General features: G+C 47.1%; 1 protein-coding gene across 1 annotated transcript in view; it reads right to left on the reverse strand.

Moving 5' to 3' along the window:
* Nucleotides 1-20,606, reverse strand: part of lrp2b (low density lipoprotein receptor-related protein 2b) — a 49,016-nt gene that overhangs the window by 16,925 nt on the left and 11,485 nt on the right. The window contains exons 16-52 of the mRNA XM_036538625.1: nt 20,058-20,267; nt 19,408-19,600; nt 19,071-19,196; nt 18,749-18,879; nt 18,519-18,656; nt 17,909-18,187; nt 17,370-17,609; nt 16,640-16,762; nt 16,306-16,422; nt 15,686-16,063; nt 15,149-15,397; nt 14,758-14,966; nt 14,183-14,367; nt 13,668-13,896; nt 13,322-13,499; nt 12,960-13,088; nt 12,700-12,866; nt 12,439-12,582; nt 11,524-11,633; nt 11,143-11,320; nt 10,461-10,674; nt 9,865-10,101; nt 9,347-9,538; nt 7,954-8,874; nt 7,639-7,804; nt 7,353-7,514; nt 6,968-7,257; nt 6,158-6,358; nt 4,345-4,587; nt 3,910-4,035; nt 3,684-3,803; nt 3,143-3,274; nt 2,562-2,766; nt 2,025-2,320; nt 1,205-1,721; nt 484-636; nt 34-204 (exon numbers count right to left, since the gene is read on the reverse strand). Of these exons, the coding sequence (XP_036394518.1) occupies nt 34-204; nt 484-636; nt 1,205-1,721; nt 2,025-2,320; nt 2,562-2,766; nt 3,143-3,274; nt 3,684-3,803; nt 3,910-4,035; nt 4,345-4,587; nt 6,158-6,358; nt 6,968-7,257; nt 7,353-7,514; nt 7,639-7,804; nt 7,954-8,874; nt 9,347-9,538; nt 9,865-10,101; nt 10,461-10,674; nt 11,143-11,320; nt 11,524-11,633; nt 12,439-12,582; nt 12,700-12,866; nt 12,960-13,088; nt 13,322-13,499; nt 13,668-13,896; nt 14,183-14,367; nt 14,758-14,966; nt 15,149-15,397; nt 15,686-16,063; nt 16,306-16,422; nt 16,640-16,762; nt 17,370-17,609; nt 17,909-18,187; nt 18,519-18,656; nt 18,749-18,879; nt 19,071-19,196; nt 19,408-19,600; nt 20,058-20,267 (8,059 nt within the window). The remainder of the gene's footprint in view (nt 1-33; nt 205-483; nt 637-1,204; nt 1,722-2,024; nt 2,321-2,561; nt 2,767-3,142; nt 3,275-3,683; nt 3,804-3,909; nt 4,036-4,344; nt 4,588-6,157; nt 6,359-6,967; nt 7,258-7,352; nt 7,515-7,638; nt 7,805-7,953; nt 8,875-9,346; nt 9,539-9,864; nt 10,102-10,460; nt 10,675-11,142; nt 11,321-11,523; nt 11,634-12,438; nt 12,583-12,699; nt 12,867-12,959; nt 13,089-13,321; nt 13,500-13,667; nt 13,897-14,182; nt 14,368-14,757; nt 14,967-15,148; nt 15,398-15,685; nt 16,064-16,305; nt 16,423-16,639; nt 16,763-17,369; nt 17,610-17,908; nt 18,188-18,518; nt 18,657-18,748; nt 18,880-19,070; nt 19,197-19,407; nt 19,601-20,057; nt 20,268-20,606) is intronic.

Here is a 20,606-nt window from a genome sequence, read left to right on the forward strand (position 1 = left end):
TCTGAAGGCAGCGGTGTGTTTCGAGTTTCTTACTCCAGGAAGCTAAGATGAGAGTCAGCAAAGAAGATCTTGTTGGTCGTGTAGTCAATGGTCAGGGCATTGGGCCACTCCAGCTTGGTGGTTATGATAGCAGTGGCGTTGGTACCATCCATGCCCACCCTGCCGATATATGCTTTGTCACCCCAGTCTGTCCAGTACAGCCACCTAGTGGAGGGGTGGGGAGGAAAGAAAAGCTGTTGATGCACCTCATGACTCCCCTGCTATCATTATCAGACCCATGACTGTAAGATCTGCAGCTTTAAAGGGAATAGATTTGAGAATAATGTCTAATACTGAGAATAGATGAGTTCTGAACACAAGAGGAACAGTGATGTTTATAATCCAAACTCAAATCCAAACATCTGTGCCATCATGCATCAGATGACACCAATGGCCACTAACTGATAGGTTTCAGAAAGCAATGTTCAGAATAAGCTCTCGCACCCGTATTTGGGGTTGACTACCACGGCTCGTGGGTTGATGAAGCAGTACGTGTGATTGGGTGAAACACAGCCACTCAGGAGCTTCTTGCGGAAACGCCCATCAAGTTCAGCTACGTGCAGAGCATCATGGTAGGCATCCACCCAGTACATCTTCCTGCCAGACAAACACACACACACACAGTAGTCACATGCAAGGAGAAGTCATGGCACTTTACAACCCTCCTCCATTCTATATAGACGGATCGGTCTTCTCACTGAGAGACAGAAATGTGATTTTAGAAATGTGATTTCATCTTAAATCCTGTCGTACAGGCTGTTTAAGTCTATAACAATTTTTACAATAAATCCTGTCATGTCCTTTTATACAAATGCATGACAGTTTATGACAATTGTCCTGACATTGATATGAAGTTAGCAGCAATACATATTATAATCCTTTTTATAACATAATATATGCCATCTGCATTATGTGAATAAAGAGAAAAAATATGTATGTTTCTGTTAGGACATTGGCATGGAAGTTCCCACATATTGCTGTGTACAAGCTCTCAGAAATGTTTATTCATGCACAGTGAAGCCAGTGTTGTGGCCCAAAATGTACCTTTGATGACTGCATCTCCAAGTATGTCAGAGCAATGTCAAATATGTGAAGGCACGACCTTACTATTTGTGTCAAGGCCTTATCATGAACAAAATCCCTCCCTCCCCAGCCTCACACTCACCGGCCCACCCAGTCGATGGCCAGCCCCTCCGCATTGGGCACATCATGGTCCACCACCACCTCACGGCCCGTGCCATCAAAGAACATGCGCTCGATGTGCCCGACGCCCGTATCTATCCAGTAGAGGCGCCGCTCATAATGGTCGAAGTCCAGCGCCACTGCGTTGGACAGGCCCTGCAGCACCACCGACAGCGAGCTTCCGTCGGCCGTCAGATTGCGGATGTAGTACCGGTTGCTGTAGAGCAGGTAGGGGGCGATGCCGCTGTTTTGCCGGCAGGTGCGCCCATCGGGCTCCCGCACATAGCCCGGGGCACACTTGCAGAAGAAGGAGCCCACCGAGTTCTCACACAGCTGGCTGCACACGCCCGGCGTCTCCCGGCACTCGTCCACGTCCTCACAGGCCTTGCCGTCCGGCATTAGCCGGTAGCCCGCGCGGCAGGAGCAGTAGTAGCCCGTCAGCGTGTCCGTGCAGTTTTGGGCACACTGGTGCACTGCCGGATTCCTGCACTCATTGATGCCTTTTTGGTTTGCAGAAACACAGAGAGAACATACCCAGTGACAGGACACATCAATGTTATCATTTCAATTGCTTCTTTTCTATGAAATGGGTTTAATTTAACAGTACATCATTATTGTTTTGTTTTGCTAGTAAAAGGGGATATTCAAAGGACTCAGACGGAATCAAGGACTTTGGCAGTTCTTAATGTCTCATTAAATGCAATCATTGTTACATTACATGGTATAATGAGCAATCAATGATCTCAAATAAGGGACACAGGGATTCCTCCCCTTAACAACAGATCCTCCCCCCTGACTCTTACCACAGCCCTTCTCATCGCTGTTGTCGGGGCAGTCCTTCTGCTGGTTGCACACCTTGTGGATGTCGATGCACTGGCCTGACTTGCAAAGGTACTCCCCTGGCGCACAGGTAGGCTCGGGGGTGTGGCACAGCCCGTCCAGCTCGTCCGAGTGGTCCAAACAGTCAGCTTCCCCATCACACACGAAGGAGCCGTGGATGCAGGCACCATTCTGGCAGGTGAACTGGTCACTGCGGCAGGTGTCATACGCACAGCCGACCTCGTCGCTGCCGTCCCCGCAGTCGTTCACCCGGTCACAGCTGTAAGGGGGGGAGGGGTAACACAGAGAGACTCACTTTATCTCTGTATTATACTGCCTGGCTCTTGATTGCCTGGGTGGCAGGGTCAAAGGCCAGAGTAATGAAAACCTCCTTGCTTGATGTGTTCATAGTTAGCAGTCTGCATGTAGTCAGGGCAGTGCAGTAACACTGCAGTTGACCACACTGCTCTCTAAAGGCAGACAGGAGCCCAGGGGGCAGAGAGGGGCGGGGCGGGACGCACTGGAAGGGGATGAGGATGCACAGGCCGTTAGCGCAGGGGAACTCATTCATGTGGCAGGTGCGGTTGGGGCAGTTCTGCAGCTCGTCGGCCGCGTCGGCACAGTCTTTCTCCCCATCACACACGTAGCTCAGGGGGATGCAGCGTGGCGTGCCCGGGTACCAGGGGGGCGGGCAGGCGAACTCTCCTGGGCGGCACGTCCTCAGGCCTGACAGGGAACAAGCATGGAACAAGCTGAGTTTTGGTGCACCTTCCTTTTGATGTGTTTCATGTATCTGCACTGCACAAATTCCTCCCATCTTTCTGAAGGCAGGCAGATCGCCAGCTCATATCCAAAGCTGTGCTAATATCAAGGAAACAACCATGTCAGTATATCAGTAGTGCTATTCCACTTTGTTTAACAATGTGTGGACCTTTCTGCACATGCTTCAAACACTGCATGATAAACACAGCCTAAAATCAACAATGTTTTAGGTAGGAAAATATAATCTGGTAAGGCCTTTTTCTTTTTTTACTGACGTTTAATCAGTAAATGCTATGAATGAAAAATCACATCAAGGATAACAGTGCAGACTCTCTCTCACCACACTCCAGCTCTGGTGCCTCGTCACTGTTATCTCCACAATCATTGTTGCCATCACACACCAGAACAGCCGGGACACAGTTGCCATTGACGCAGGTGAATTGCTCAGAGTGGCAAGTACTAACAATGTCCCCTAGGGAGAGGCAGAGAGAATAGGGGTGAGTATGATACCCATTGAATGTGAATACATAATAGAGCATAGAGAAGCAAACACCTCTGAACAGTTAATTAACAAAAAACCTCAAATGGAACCAAAGCAAAACCAAAACAATAGGTGTGAGGGCATTAATTAGCATGAGCAGCAGTTTATGTTTTATGCAATTAAGTTTTTTTGTGAAAAGGCAATGCGTGTTAGAAAATAAACCACAGGGAAAGTGTTTAATTGGATAAATAAAGCACACAGCAGGTAATCGGCGCTAATGTTTAGCACTAGGCTTGATGTTTAAGAAAATGCCTTCTGTGTTCTCATAGAAAAACTCCCGGTGCCTTTTATCATGCACCCCTGGTAACGTTTCTTGTCAAAGTACTGAAGTTGTTCTCACGGCAGGAGGGGGGCTCGTCGGAGCCGTCCATGCAGTCGCTGATGAAATCGCACACCCAGGAGTCCGGGATGCACTTCCCCACGTCACACCGGAACTCATCCGCTGCACAAGTCCTGCCCGCTGAAAACAGAGCAACAGGAGTCACCCAGCTCTGACCTCTGACCCTTGACCCCTGCCCCAGAACTGTATCCCACATTGGGCTGTAGCGCAGGCCCCTGCTACTCACCGCAGAACAGCGGGTTCTCATCGCTGTTGTCCCCACAGTCATTGTAGCCGTCACAGCGCTGGTCAGGCGAGATGCATATGTTGGTAGTGTCACATTTAATGAAGCCAGAGGTGCAGGTTCTGTCCGCTGTGAGGGAGAGAGAGATTTCAGTTAGGAACACACAAGCTCCAACACAAAAAACATACTAATACACAACATAAACAGCATACTCAGGGTGTGTGTGCCAAACCACCAGCTAGTTTACTCCACATGACCTTCTGGCCTTATAAACACTCCACTGCAGAACCCATTCCAGCTGTAAAAGTTTTGCCTCATAAGGCCGACATGTGCTGTACAGTGGGTTTGCTTGGTCCCCTCTGGTCATTATATCATGCTTCACTGTGAACAATGACCATCGCAGTTCTGCGCAGAGCAGCCCCCCTCCCTGGGACTCACGGCAATTTGTCTCATCCGAGGTTCCGTTGTCCCGACAGTCATTACGACCGTCACACACAAAGTCGGCGCTGATGCAGCGGCCATTGTTGCAAGTGAACTCGGTGTCAGGGTTGCAGGTGGGGAAGGGGCAGCCATGCTCATCACTGTTGTCTCCACAGTCGTTGGTGTAATCACACAGGTAGGACAGGGGTACACAGTGCCCATTGTCACAGGTGAAGTCCATGGGTGAGCAGGTGTGGAAGGCTGCAGGAGGACATTATAAATAATAAAGGAAGCTATCCATATATCCACTGGATATACTTTCTGGGCAAGTATGCTGAGGAGGACTGTGGACAAGTATCTTTTATCATCTTTGTCTTCTAACGTCTATCTAGCTATCTACATACATACGTACATGCATGCATTTTACCTGCTAACTGAAGCAGAGCGCTGTTTCTATTAAATTAAAACTCATTTTATTTCATTAGGTTTTTATTTCATTTTTCCAGACTGAGATATGGCGATCAGTATTAGTGAGGGAGATCTGGAGCTTCTGAGAGCTGAGCTGAAATCACTGGAGTAGCAGACCAACTCCAAAAACAGGTGTAAAACCTGGAAGTGGTCTGAGATTCAACCCGCTTTGCTGGTGCGACCTGACATACTGGTGCATTGGTGACATTGATGCCACAAAAAGGCCTCCAGTACACGGGGACTGTACAATGGCCCAGACTTGGCGCTATGTGCTTTGCTCCTGTGCCCATGGATGATGGGGTTTGGTAACTCCAAGGCTGTAGAAGGAGACTGAGGTCTCCACTGCTGCCCCAACCTGATCTCACCACTAACAGCAGATCTGAAGCCCTCAGCTTCCCTTCCTCTCAAAACTCTCCACCGATCAACGTCTTTGACAATGTTTTAGTCACTGGAGCTGTTTAAATAACAGGCATTTTAACAAATGCACTCAAAACTGCTATCATCAAGTCACTACTCAAGAAACCTAATTTAGATTGGATTGATTGTGAGTAACCTCAGAGCAATTTCCTAACAGGTCATAGTACAGAAAAAGCTTTAGTGAAAGTCGTGAATGATCCTAGACTAAACACTTACAGTAATAATGTTTCACCTCTTGTATTACTGGATTAAAGTATGGCATTTGATACTGTAGTATACTCACAGTATACTTTTGAATAGCATTAAAAACTGGTCTTTCTGGAATTGTTCTAAACGGGTTTGCTACCTATTTAACAGGAAGACAGAATTTTGTTAGTGTTGGTGACGCATACTTAGTCCTCTCTTGTTCTCACTGTATACGCTGCCACTGGGTCAAGTTATTAGTGAACTTGAAGTCACCTTCCATAACTATGCAGATGATACACAGCTATATGTGTCTGTGGCGCAAGATGATGCCAGTGATCTAGTAGTCAATCATAAGAAAAGTGGTAAAAGAGATTTTTGTTTCATGCACCTAGCACTGTAGTTTTGGAACTCACTTCCACTAGATAATCATCAGGCATACTCTATTTCTTGTTTTTAAAAGCATCTCAAGATTTGTTAAATTTTAATTAGCTATGAAGACCTTGCTTTGTTCATCCAGTGTTTTTCAAAGTATTTTTCAAAATTTGTTTTATTTGTTTTATTTATTTATTTATTTTCACTAATTTTTGCACTAAATAATTATTGTATCATTACATTATTATTGTATGTCAAGAATATGCATTGTGCATAAAGTGTAACAGTCATTTTTAAATTAGTTGTGTATGTTTCATAGAGACTACATGGTTCAATCCAGGATTATCTTGAGTATGCTGAGTTAAATCAGTGGTTCCTGGAACCTCACCGCACACTCTCTCCAGTTCGTCCGAGTTGTCCAGGCAGTCCTTGAAACCATCGCACTTCCACCTCTGGGAGATGCAGTGTCCATTGAGGCAGGTGAATTGGTCCGGCTGGCAGCGGTGCCCTGTGTCCTGGATACAGTCTTTGCCATTGTTGGCCAGGTACCAGTTCCCCTGGGGGCACTGACACTCGGGGCCAGAGGGGCCTGTGGAGGGACGGGAGGGGGATAGGTGTGGTCAGATTCGGTGGCTGGGAGGAGCAGGCTGTGGCCCAGATGGAAGCAGTTGAGGCCTACACATTTATTTATTTTTAACTTGACTTGGAAAAAAAAACCCAAAGAAATTTCTTTGGATGGACAAAACAAGCTATGAATTAGCCTTTTTTGTCTTTGTGTGTGCTTTCTGAATACGGTATCCCTGGAGTTCATTTTAAAATGTGTGTGTGTGTGTGTCTGTGTGCGTGTGCATGTGTGTTTGTGTGTCTGTGTGTAAGTTGCTTTGGATAAAAGTGTCTGCGAAATGAATATAGTAATTGTAAATGTAAATGTGTGTGTTATATACAACTATGTTATATACAATACCTAAAGGATAAACTTATTTTTCAAACAACAGTCTTTGTTGTCCTTTCTTTAACAGGAGGAGGTGAGATGCTGGCCTAATCCCAAGAAATGTGAACCCAATGACCCTGAGTTTTATCTAATTCAGAAACATGGAGGTCACACATTCCCAGCATAATAGCTGGGCTTGTTAAGTGGACATGAGTTCAAAGTGACATGCTGACTAACTGAGTAACTGCTCTGGCCGCACTTTCTCACCAGGAACACAGACATGGCTGCAGCCCCCATTGAATTGCTGACAGGGACTGGAGCAGCGCTCCTGTTTGGCAGCTGTGAGCACGTGGATGTCATTGGGCTTGTACTGCAGGTCCTGGGCGAGTACTGTCACGTCTGATCCATCGTCCTTGCTGGCCCTGTAGATACTGCGCGTGTTCCAGTCCGTCCAGAACACATGCTGCTGGAACACGGTCATGGCGTAGGGGTTCTGCACCGAGCCCACGATCACCTGCCGGTTCTGACCCGTCAGAGAGGAGCGCTCGATTCTGTCCCTGCAAAAACAGACACAGCAACCATCAGGGCTGCTAGCATTCATAGAAGATCTGTGGACTTCAGCTGGGTCAACTGTGTCCTGCTGCACACGTACAGGTAGGCGTCGGCCCAGTAGAGCAGCCTCTCCTCATAGTCCAGGGACAGGCCATTGGGCTGCTCCAGGCCTGTGTCAATGATTGCAGTGCGAAAGTTTCCTCCCAGCGTAGCCCTCTCAATCTTAGCTGCAGGAGTACCCCAGTCTGTCCAGTACATGTACCTACAGAAAGGCATGATGCATGAGAAGTGCCGCAAAGCCAGCCATCTGTTACTGTTTTATAGGCAAATGACACCAATCATCTAGCTATTGCCTGAACTGTGGACACTCCAGGCATTCCTGTTACCCATAACAGGGATCCACAATGATGGCCCGCGGGCGGTTTGCATGTGCGATGACGGAACGGTTCTGTCCATCCAGTCCCATGGCCTGAACGCTCCTGTTGTAGTAGTCAGTGAAATAGAGGCGCTTATGGACCCAGTCGTAGGCCAGCCCCTCCGGATCTGCCAAACCTGAAACAGAGAGGGAGTGGTTTGACGTGACCGGCAACTCCTATTTTGTAATCATCAAAGCTGTAGTCCTAACGGAGTCATATTCTTTTGCTATGTGTTTGAACTCATCCAGTACTGTACAACACAGATGGACAGGAGTGATAGCTTACTGGAGGCGATGATGACAGGTGGGCTGGACACAGAGGTGGTGCTGATGTAGCCGATCTTGCTTCGGCCCAAACCAACATACTGGGTAAAGTAGATCCGCTTGTCCTCAAAGTCAAAATCCAGGGCCACCACAGTGTAGCCAAGCGAGAAGGCAGGGAAGGGCGTGCTGTGGTCATCAGGGTCCAGGCGTGCGCTGTTGAGGGTGTAGTCAGTGGTGAAGATGAGGTACTCGTCCAGGCCGAAGCCACATGACACACCATTGCTGAGCAGTGAGCCATGGGCACAGCCGCACTTGGGCTCCTGCTTCTCTGGCAGTGCGAAGCACAGCTGCTGGCAGCGCCCGTTGTTCTCCTGGCAGGGGTTGAACCCCACCTGGTTGGCGGCCACTGGCTGGACGTGGGAGTCGAACACCGCCACGTCCGCTAAGCCCTCGATGCCGTCCCGGATCACCTCCGCAGCCTCCGTGTTTCCTGGCAGCTTGCTGGCTTGAAAGACTTTCTTCAGCTTGCGGTCCACCCACAGCATGTAGTTCCCGAAGATGGAGACCCCATATGGGGCTGGGTGGCGGCTCCCGTAGCGTACGATCTCTCGCTGGCTCCCGTCTGCCGCCATTCGGGAGATCATGTCCAGAGCGTCATCGGTCCAGTACAGGAGGCCGCTGGTGTAGTCCACGGTAAGCCCGCGTGGCGAGGCCAGGCTCTCAGAGGCCAGAACCGTGCGGTTGCTGCCGTCCAGCTGGGCGCGCTCGATCTTGGGTGTCTGCCCGCCATCGGTCCAAAAGAGGTAGCGCAGTTTGGGGCTGACAGCCAGGTCCCGCGGCCGGTCCACACTGCTTTTCAGCAGGACCAGGCGCAGTGTGGTGTTGAGCCGCAGCACCTCCACATAAGTCTGTGTTTCGAAGGCGTTGGTGAAGTAGAGGTTGCCTGTTGCAGGATAAAACGCGGGTTAAGCCTTAATCTTGTGAAGCGAACCCTTGAGCCAGCCAGCCAGCCAGCACTATTTCACAGACTGCGGAGCTGTGATTTCCTATCTGAGAACCAGTAATAAATATGGACTGTTGATGTGAAAGATGCCTTTATCATACTGAGGAACAACTGTCAGTGGAGGAAATATTACTTTGTGTACAGAATCAAGCACATGATACAGACTCATGACCAACAATAATGCCAAATTCATCATGAAAACATAAACAGCGCCTCTTGAAGGTGATTGCAAATGTTGACAAGGGACTCCCTTCTGAAAAAACACTGCCTATGAATACACCTCTTTTATCAATTAACAAACATCCTGAGGGAGCCGAGGCTTAAAACCCAATGATCCACACACTCTGGGCACTAACACAGCAGCTGTTAAGAGGACGATGTCAGATAAAGATCAAATAAATGTAAAGCTAACCTGCAATCCAATCCACAGCAAGGCCTTGTATCCCGTCTCTGCCAATTCCAGTGGTGACAATCGCTGAATAGCGCGAGCCATCTGTCTTGGCCCTGTAGATGCCTCTGTAGTAGGTGTAGGTGCTGCGATCAGTCCAGTACAGGAATCCAGAGGGCACGTGTAGATCAAGCTTGTCAATCATGGAGGAGGAAGCTGCAGTGAGAAAAAGAAAAAGATAAAAAAGAAACCCATTGTAAAATGTTGATGGAGATGGAGATGTCTGAAAACATTTAAGCAAATGTGTTACTTCGCCTTATTTTTCATGATTTGAGCTTCCACAGTAGTAAAAACTATTGTTCAATATAAGATTCAATTTTTTTAGGGTCCAACTCAATTTGCTGAATAACTGACTACATATAAACATATAAAAGGCAAAAGACACTAGCTGGAAGCCACCATGGAAAACAATGCAATCCAAAATACAAAACAAAAGTAAATAGTGATTTGAAAACACGTCTCATTCGGCTGGTGACACGTACACCCTCCCACAGGCACCATGGCCTCGGAGTGGTCGGAGCTGTTGATGTGGAATCCACGGATGAGCCGGGAGGTGGAAACCACGGCAAAGGAATCGTACTGCTCGCACCGGGAGCCGTCCTGAGAGGGCACAAAGCCAGTGGTGCAGGCGCACGCTTTCTGCCCCCCTGGCTTGGGCAGGCAAAGATGGGCGCAGCCCCCATTGTTGGTGCTGCAGGCGTTGGTGGTTCCTGCAGAATCTGTGAGAAAACAGAACAGCACATCTTGAGTCTGTTTTGATCCATAAGGGAAGAACGTTTACATTTACAATTACATTTGAAAGAAACCCATGCTATGAAACAATGCAGGTAACACCAAAGGATTTATGTTGCTAAAATGTTTCAGTGTTTACTGTAAGATGCAGTTCAGTTTCTTTCCAATAAGCAACTGTCTATATGCCTTTATTCTTATCACACATCACGTCATATCACACCTTGTACTAGGTGTGCTGCGCGTCTATTGTTGATCTAATTATATGCAATGTGTATAAGTGTCCCTCAGATCTTTCTGTGCTGTAGTTGTTATTGCAGTATAAACAGCTGGCGTGGGCTCTACTCACTGTCTCTGGCGTGGACTTTGAGGGCTCGGACTCCGGCCACGCCGCTCCTCATCACCACCATGTTGGCCCCGGTGGCCTTGTCCACCCGCTCAATGACCTCATAGTCCAGGTCGCTGTAGTAGAGGTAGTTCTGGTGAACGGCGATGCCCCAGGGGTGGGACAGGCCACTCACAACTGTCACGCGGCTGACCCCGTCCATCGTCCCACACTCGATCTATACCAGAGTGGAAGGACAGTGAAAAAAAGTTTAGTTATGATCACTGTTCTCTTCTGTATGCGTTACAATGAGTGTTATAGCTGATCTAAAGAACGCATATTACTCAAATACCCAGTTAGGCTCAAGTTTCATTTTTGCAGCTAAGGGAGAACATCGTCAGTCTGTGCAGTTGAGAAAAGCTTGCACACCTCCTATACACTCCAATCTATATTCATTTATAGAAAATCCACCATTTCAGCACAAGCAGTCTCTTCTTCATTTTTCATTATGATGAGTTAACCAGGCTGTCCGCACCTCATTAACACTGGGTGCGCATCATTACCAATAGGTAACTGCTTGGTGAGCTCCATAATGGCCAACCAAGCATTACACTGAGGTTTAGGCCATCATTTGCTCTAAGAACGATTTTTTGAGGATGTGTTTTAGGTCGCATTGATCTAGATTTTTAGGGTGCCGTGTACCCACCACCCCTGAGCTGGTGACACCCCAATACAGCTTGCTCTCGGCAATGTCGGCGGTGATGAACTCGATATGGCCAAGGTTGCCGGTGTACAGGTTCCTCAGGTTGCTGCCATCCATGTCTGCGCTGGCCACCTTGGGCGGGACCCCGCTCTCCGTCCCCTTGTCTGTCCAGAACAACTTCCTGCAACATAAGAGGTCCACACCTTCAAACATCAGTGGGGAATTCCATCCTACCTCATATTTGCTCATTTTCAGTAAATGAGTGACAGAGCGAAGCAGGACTGCGTAAGAGCAGATTTTTTTAATGAAAAAAAAACACATACACTGTACATTTCTCTGTACAGGAAGTATGTGAATGGATAGTCAAATAAGTGTGTTCTGTACCCTCTTGCTGGATCAAGAGCTATTCCAATGGGCTGCCCTGCTCCTTCTGGCTTCCCTGTGTTTGTGATGATGGTCTTCCTGTAGTGCTGACTCCCATCCACTCGAATGACCTGTATGAGAGGGCATCTACCTATTAGTACAGTGAAAGGTTGGACAGTAGAGCAGAACAGCATATTGCTGTGTATTAAATAATAATCTCACTAAACTTGGATAGATGCACTTCTGTTTTCTTGTGCTGGATGTCACTCTGGATAAGAGTGTCTGCTAAACGAATGTAATGCAATGTGAAGTAATATTGTAACATGGTAACATCGCATCCCTTTCACATCCACTGTCTGTTGTGGCCAGTACGTGGTGGAACAAGGTCCCTGTTTCGGTCAGAACAGCTGAAATACTAGAAATCTTTCATTTCAGACTGAAGACCCATCTCTTCAGACTACATATCAACCCCCTTACCCAAGTATGACCTTTTGTCTCTCTTATGTGCAACTATATATGTGGACATATATTTGTCACTTTTATGTGATTGGGCATGTGCAGGCTTACTTGCATGTGTGTAATGTGTGCTAGCATTATGTTTGGAATGACAGAGTCCTTAGTTGTACATACTGCTTTGCATTTACATGTCAATCTAGGCACACGTTAGTGATCTCAGCACTATGTTTAGCACCAAAGTTTGTTCATGTGTGGTTAGCGGTGTCCCGTCTATGCAACTTTTCACGCCACTTTATTGGATGCACTGTGTAAGCTGCTCTGGATAACAGTGTCTGCCAAATGACAAAAATGTAAAGTAATGTAATAAGAAGCTCTTTAACCTTTGTCAGCAATATTTTGGCTTATAACATCAGATTCCTTGACTTTATTTTCAGGTAACATCAGTATCATCACCAGCCAAATAAGAGTATAATGTTTAACCTCAATGGCTTGATTGGTGGGATTAGTATAATACATCATGCGGGTTATCCAATCAAAGGCCAGTCCAGAGGGAGAGCCAATGATAGCAGCCGGGGCAAACTGAGTCCGATTGCTTCCATCAGTCTTCACTCTGAAAATAGATCCCTGTTGGAAAGAGAAGAAAATACATAAATCGCTCTGTTTATTCAAAGATGTCGACGATGACAGTTTCAAGTAAACTGATCCTACTGAATCTGTATTCAAAATCCTCATGTCACTCACAGTGCCCTGGACCCAATACACAAACTGCTCCCGGTCATCGAAGTCTATGTCACGGCCCTGGCTGATCCCAGATACAGGGGTCATTGCATTGTTAGAGGTGTCACTAGGGTCGAGAGGAATGCCCAAGATCACCGTCTCCCTGACAACCATCAGGAAAGGACTGTCATCTGAGGCAAAGAAATGGATAAACATGTTAACAATTTGACTTTGAACCAGCTGATTTTAACTGTAGTAAGAGAGGCACTTGGGTCAGGCTGAACCTTTAGTGCAGGTACGTCCATCACTGTTGATGTGCCAGCCGGACTGGCAGTCACAGGAGAAGTACACTGGTCTCTTCCCCGACAGTAGACACAGCTGACTGCATGGGCTGTTCAGGCACGGGTTGAGTGCTGATTGGACAAGAAGCATACAATTTGTCCCTTGATAGGCTGATGGCTCAACAATATCTACCAACATCAAAATTCTCTGCATAACTCATTTATCCCCAAGTTCTTGGTGATAGTAAAAGACGTGCTTTGCCCAGAGTCATTTCAAACCAAAGTGGAGGTTGGGCATGGCGCTTAGAGGGTGTGCAAGGACACACAGTTTCACACCCATCCACTGCGCATGATTCAGCCCTTACCATGAGGCTGCTTGACTGGGTGGTCCATCACAATGCCCATAGGCTGGTAGATATTAGTCATCAGAGTGGTCAAATTGCCCCCATGCCATTTATTGGCCCTCATGACTTTGCTGGAGTACCGCTCGGTCCAGTAGACATAGTCCTCAAAGATGGTCATGCCATGAGGGTGCTGTAGTGCCTATAGACAGCCACCATGGGGTCAAAGATTAACATTCATTCCACTTTATAGCAATGTGCTATGTCAAGTGATGCTGATGCTGAGTAACAAAATTTGAACAATAAAACATTCCCACAACCACTTAAGACTTAACTAGTCATGAGATGCACCAATTGTGCTCTGACTCACCAGATCACTGGCAAAGACCTGGAATCGGTTGTTGCCATCATAGTCACAGTAGTCGATGTAGTCCATATAGGCATCTGCAAAGTACAGCCGACGGGTAGGGTAGTCAATGGTTAGCCCATTGGGCCAGTACACCTTTTTGGTCACGATGGCTCGGCGAGCTTTGCCATCCATGTTGGCCCTCTCGATCCTTGGATTTTGGCCCCAGTCTGTCCAGAACATCACATTTGTGCTATCAAAGAAGGGATGAGAAATATGTCCATTTCAGAAATTTCTGTGGCATTAATCTGGTGGCATTTTGCTTCAGTAAACAAGTGCAGACCAAAGCAGCTTGTACGCTGATACAGGTGCCCTCACATCGTCATAACTAATGTAGTTGAGTCACTGTATTGAGCCATTGTATTGAGAGAACTAACATAAGAATGTAGAATCCGGAAATCTATGCATGCTTTGTGGTTATGTTAATAAAGACAATCTCTGTGTTTTTATATATGTATATATGTATAGTGAACGCCTACAAGTTGCGGGGGTCCAGAACCAGGCCACGAGGGCTTGTGATGTTCTCAGTAAGAAGTATCTTCCGGAAGCGACCATCCAGAGTGGCCACCTCAATGTTCTCCATCACAGAGTCAGTCCAGTAAAGGTTCCGGCCCACCCAGTCCACAGCTAGGGTCTCTGGAACTGTCAGTCCAGTGGACAATACCTGAGAAGTAGGAAGTGCTGATGTGAAGCTATCAGGGAATAACACGCTATGAACATAAATACAAGTAAGGTCACACAAATTATTTCCTCCTAAATGAATGCAATTACTACACTAACGTGTAAGAAATACAGTTCTTCAGATGTTATGCATACAATGCCTAACATTAACAAACAAGCCCCTGTTAAAACTAACATATACCTTTGTTTAGCTATGTACCAGTGTTCTTTTGTTTTTGGCCACTTCAGCATTTGTTTTCAAAGCAGCAAAACAGACCAAAACTGTAATTTTTACTGTAAGTTTTACAGCCACTTAAGATGTTTTTGGCCTTATTTTGAAACACCACTTTTTGTGGGTCCCGAATTTTAACCTGTGCATCAGAAAGCACCTCACCTCTCGTTTGTCTGTTCCATTTTGTAGGGAGCTCCAGATCTTCTTCTGGGAAGCATCGGCCCAGTAGATTCGGTTGGTGACTCGGTCAAAGTCCACAGTCACAATGTTGGAGCCGCTGACCACAGGCCTAATGATAGTAGGTCGGTGCTTGATGTTGTTGGAGATAATCTGACTGCGCTTGGTGATCAGGAGGATGGCATCCCGGGGATCTGAAAAAAGTTTATTCAATTGCAAGGTGACTGACTCATTGTGAACATGTATGGCTATAGGATTCTCACAGACATTACTGATGACACAGTTATTTTGAGACTGCTTCAATATGTGACAAGAATGGAGGAAAAAGGTAATGAACAAAGCACAACAAAGCTTAGATATGCAGGGAGCTCCCTACCAGTAGCCTTGCAGACTCGGCCATCGGGCTCCAGCTGGTAGCCATCCTCACAGTAACATCGGAAAGAGCCGCGCTCATTGAAGCAGGCCTGGCTGCACATGCCGGGTATGAGGCACTCATTGATGTCGTCACAAGTCTTGGAGTCATTGAGCAGCTGGAAGCCCGGCTCGCAGGTGCACTGTGCCCCGAAGGGCCCCTGGATGCAGCCACCACTGCAGCCGCCATTGTTTACGGCGCAGTCATCCTCATCTGGAGAGAGAGAGAGAGAGAGAGAGAAAGAGGGATAGAGAGATGCCCAAATCTCACTCAGCATCTCCCCTCACACCTCACAGCTACAACAAGCTGTGGTAGCAAGGGATCTGAGTGGAAATGCGTTCTGTTCCTCATGTTCAATTTGAAACAAAGATTGTTGGGGGGACAGACAAATGCATGGGGACTGAAAAGGAGTTCTTCTAAGGACTTGCACTGGATATCGGCTTAGGACCAAGTGTGCCTGCAAATGAAGGAAGGCCTGGGGCCTACCCTAGCCATACTCACTGCAGAGGGGAGACTCATCAGCTCCATTTGGACAGTCCCGCTCGCCGTCACACACTCGATCCAAGGTGATGCACACCTGGTCGGTGGGGCAGAGCCACTGGCCGGCAGGGCAGCTGAAAGGGGGCGTGGGACAGCCCCTCTCGTCACTCATGTCCCGGCAGTCGTTTTCCCCGTCACACACCCAGGACTGGGACACGCAGTTGCCGTTGTCACACTGGAAGTAGTTTGGACGGCAGGTGCGGGGAGGACAGCCGTTGTGCTCATCCGAACCGTCCTGGCAGTCTGGGTGCCCGTCACACTCCCATGTCCCTGGTACACAGAACCCATCCACCTGACACTGGAACTCGTCATCATGGCACAGACCTGGACCTCGGGTGGCTGCAAGAACACACAGGTAAGTCTGAGTCACACCGTCTGCAACACTTCAGTTTAAGGTTTAATTGCATGGATGGTTTCATTCTCAAGATTAAGCAGGGGCCTTGACCCAACATGTAAAATGCTATTTAAGATGCTATCACCAATACTACTCATGAGTATTACTGATGCGTGAAATTAGTCACTCAACCTCAAGAATGACAGACATCAATATGATCAGTGCCCTTGAATCTGAATTCACTTACGGCACCCTCTTTCATCAGAGTGGTCTCTGCAGTCAAAGACACCATCACACTGGTAGCTCAGGCTGATGCATTGGTCTCCACTGGTGCAGGCAAACTCATAAGAGGCACAGGAAAACACTGAAGGAGGAGAAGAGCCAACATAAACACAGACACACACACACACACACACACACACACACACACACATACACACACACAACACATGCGCAGAACTATGATATGACTGCAATGAAAGAAGCCCATTCATCCATTCATAACTTCCCTCCTGGGCTAGGGCACTCTGAAAGAATGGCTATAGCAAAATACCAAGTCAAACACTGATGGAATGTCTTACCACAGTCCTTTTCATCTGAGCCGTCCAGGCAGTCCTGATCTCCGTCACAGACGTAGGCATTGTAGATGCAGCGGTGATCTGGACACAGGAAGTAGCCCGGGATGCAGGTGGTGATGGATGAATCTGACAGAGAAGCAATAATCCTTTTCATTTTTTTTTTGGTGGGTGTGGGTGTTTCTAAATATTGATAAACTTGGGTGGGAAAGATTTGGGGAGGATGGATGGGGGCTTTGAAGAACTGTAAACACTGATATACTGAATGTTAAATGTAATGTATAACATTTGTTTTCAAAATGATGAAACTGAAGGTCAGCTGTTTAACTCATCTTTAGCATTACAATGAACAAATCTCCACGTCTTGCGGTTCACACCAATCGATCTCCCATACCCAGTTCCACTAGTTCGTCTGTACTCCTGTCACTGCTGTTCATCTCTGCCCTGGTCACTGTACTCACTGCAGTTCATATCTGCCCTCATTACTGTACTCACTGCAGTTCATATCTGCCCTGATTACTGTACTCACTGCAGTTCTTCTCTGCCCTCATTACTGTACTCACTGCAGTTCATATCTGCCCTGATTACTGTACTCACTGCAGTTCATATCTGCCCTGATTACTGTACTCACTGCAGTTCCTCTCTGCCCTGGTCACTACTATACTCATTGCTGTTCCTCTTTGTCCTGGTCACTATATTCACTGCTGTTCATCTCCGCCCTGGTCACTGTACTCACTGCAGTTCCTTTCGTCAGAGCCATCTCCACAGTCATTGTCAGCGTCACACACCCAGGCACTGGGGACACAGTTGCCATTGGCGCAGGTAAAGTAGGAGGAGTCACAGGTGGTCGGGTGCCGGGTGGGACAGTTATCCTCATCTGTCCCATCCCCACAGTCATCCTGTCCATCACAGCGCCACCTGGAGGGAATGCAGTGCTTATTCCCACAGGTGAATGCACGGGGCGAGCAGGTCATCCCTGTCAAAAGTATAGGGAGTAAGAGTATGGAATTGGTCATCTTATACAGATACGGAAAATGGAAACAGTCATCTTATTTTTTGCTGTTTTCAGTCCTCTATAAGAATTCTTGTATTACAGAAAGATTTCAAGGGCTTTCCAGCATAGGTACAGTTTAGTTGTGTCGATGCTTGCAGGTTTTTAATGCCAAGTTGCACACATACACACACACACACACGTGCACACACTCAGTCACAGTAACACAGATACACATTTGCATATGTATGTAGACATGCACATATGCGTATCTGTCAGCTCACCTGTGTCGGTGCAATTGGTTTCATCTGTGTTGTCCACGCAGTCTCGGTTGCCGTCGCAGCGGTAGGAGTTGGGGATGCAGTGGCCTTCGTCGCAAGGGAAGGAGTAGGCCCCACAGCTAGTGTCGGGCGGTGGCACCGAGTCATCCTTCACACAGTCACGCTGGTTTGCCTGCAGCTTCATGCCGTAGGGACAGCCACAAACTCGACTGGATGAGGGCGTTGGGAAGCAGAAGTGGCTGCAGCGGCCATTGGGAATCTGGTTGCACTTGCTGCCAAAGGCTGTTATAATAATATTGATATCTCAGGAGTATTGTCTGCAGTAGCAATGAAGCTCAAAAGATTCAGAATTTATCTTCTTTTTTCTTTCAATTTTTGAGAGACATAAATGAAACTCAGGGTCTACAAATGTCAATAAGCTTGGCTAATCAATTGTCTTTATACAGCACAGATAGATGAAAAGGTTAAACAGGATTGTGCTTGTGGATATTCAATCAGAAACAGTTACAGTAAGCAGCAACAACACTGAGTGTTACTCCAACAATGAAGTGAGGTGTTAATCCACGCCCACCCCCTCGGTGAAGGCCAAAACATCACCCCATCTCTCACTCACTGCTGTGTAGTGAAGCAGAGTAGGCCTTTACGTTCATGACCCCATCAATGCCCTTCCGAATGGGTAAAATGTCACCCCCATCCCTCTTCCGCAGGCGAAACACTCCATTGATCCTCCAGTCCGAAACAAACAGATGATCTGCAAGAGACGAGCACAGACAATGTCACCAACATCAACACACCCAGAAGAAATGAACACAAAAACAAGATTTTTCAGTGGCGGTGGCCCACCTGTGTGAATGGTAAGGGAAAATGGATGGGTAATCTGGCCAATGTTGGAGAAGGTCTGCCTGTCCTGTCCATCAAGGCCAACATGCTCGATCTGATTGAGGAGCGCATCTACCCAGTAGACCCTGTTCAACCTGGAAGGAGAGGGCCATAACCAAAATGCTTAGTATGTTGGATAGAATACATTACATATACACATATTACCCACGCAGCTACTGCAAACCATTCCAACTATGGTAAAGAATCAACACACTGGACAAACTTGGCTGACAGGCAGATAGACAGACTTGTATAGAAACACAGATACGTGGCATTTCCACCGTACATGTAGTCTATGGTGATCCCATTGGGCCAGCCGAGAGTTGTGTTGATGAGGGGAATTGCGTTGCTGCCATCCGTGAAAGCTCGTGTGATCACTGCCGGTCGGTACCAGTCCGACCAGAACAGGTATCTGCAGTACACAAGAGAACACAAATGACACCAGCATCAGAAAGGAGAGCCAAAATGCCTCTCTGTAAATAAAAGTCCATCATCCAACAATGCTGGATTGCTTACTGAGGACTTTAAGCACTGGAGAGCTTGTTCCCTCATTATAATGCACTTACAACATGTAAATAAATCGGGTAATACAATACAATAGGACCTATATGAAAGCAACTCACCCAGCACTGGGATGCACTGCGATGCCCCGTGGATTTTTTAGGTCCGTTGCAATGTCCCGCCGAGACTTGTCCATCACCTTGAAGGCTGTCACTGACCGGTAGGAGCTGGATGTCCAGAAAAGGACCTTGGAGGTCCAGTCGTAGGCCATAGACTCCACCATTCCAACTCTATAGCCAGTCAGAATCTGCTGGTCTACAGTATGGCAGCATGAAACAACACTGGTGATTTACAAACAATTACAACTTTGTCACTTTTGACTGGGATTATTTATTTGATTATTAGATATATGTAGACGTCCTGCAGATGTTCTGTTACTTGTGCGTGTTCATTATTTGGCTAGGAGAGAAGTATATATTGATGTATAGAGTTGAGTTGAAAAGACCACAACAAAATAACCACTGACCTTTAACAATGGACACAGTTAACATTGCTACAGAAGCAGCAAACTCCAAAGAAATCACAATGAGTTAAAAATTTTTTACTTTATTATTCGGTTGAGGAAAAGTCTTACTGAAAGGGCACCTTTAATATATTGCACATCTTTTCATTATATCCTGACTTTCCCACAAATTAAAAACATTCAATGATTCAATAAAAGGTAAAAACAAAAAAAAATCCTCCTTGCTCAGAACGCTGCTCTGCTACGTACCCGTGCCGTTGATGGCTGCCTTGTAAATGAGGGTCTTGCTCCTGTCATTGTAGAACACGGCCTCCTCGTTGCCATCGTACTCCACAGCGGAGGAGGAGAAGGTGGGCCCCAGTCCAGTGAGGGGGAGGGTCACGTCCTCCTGCAGGGAGAGGTTGAGAGGGATGCCCCGCACTGCCGTCCTTGACGCCACCAGCAGGTAGTCCGTCACCTCTGTGGGCAGGAATAAAAGGAGGTCCCAAAAAAAGGTTGAGGGGGGCATTGTTCCAGGTATTCGCTAAGGATTGTCAAATGGAAGTGGACGCACATGACAGAGAATCAAAGAAAAAGAAGATCCTTCATTCTTAACCAGAGGCAGAGGTGGACACCCCGGCTTCAGAAAGTAAAAGTCCTACCATGTATTTGTTCTAGACATTCACTAAACAAGGTGATTTCACTAATTAGCTCCTCTACGTGGCTGAAGAGTTGTGCTAATTAAATTTAGCTGGTGTAGTGCATGGGTGGAACAAAGGACTTTTACTTTCTGAAGCCGGGGTGTCCACCTCTGACCAG

The sequence above is a fragment of the Megalops cyprinoides genome, chromosome 1 (assembly GCF_013368585.1).
Source record: "Megalops cyprinoides isolate fMegCyp1 chromosome 1, fMegCyp1.pri, whole genome shotgun sequence".
Lineage (NCBI taxonomy): Eukaryota > Metazoa > Chordata > Actinopteri > Elopiformes > Megalopidae > Megalops > Megalops cyprinoides.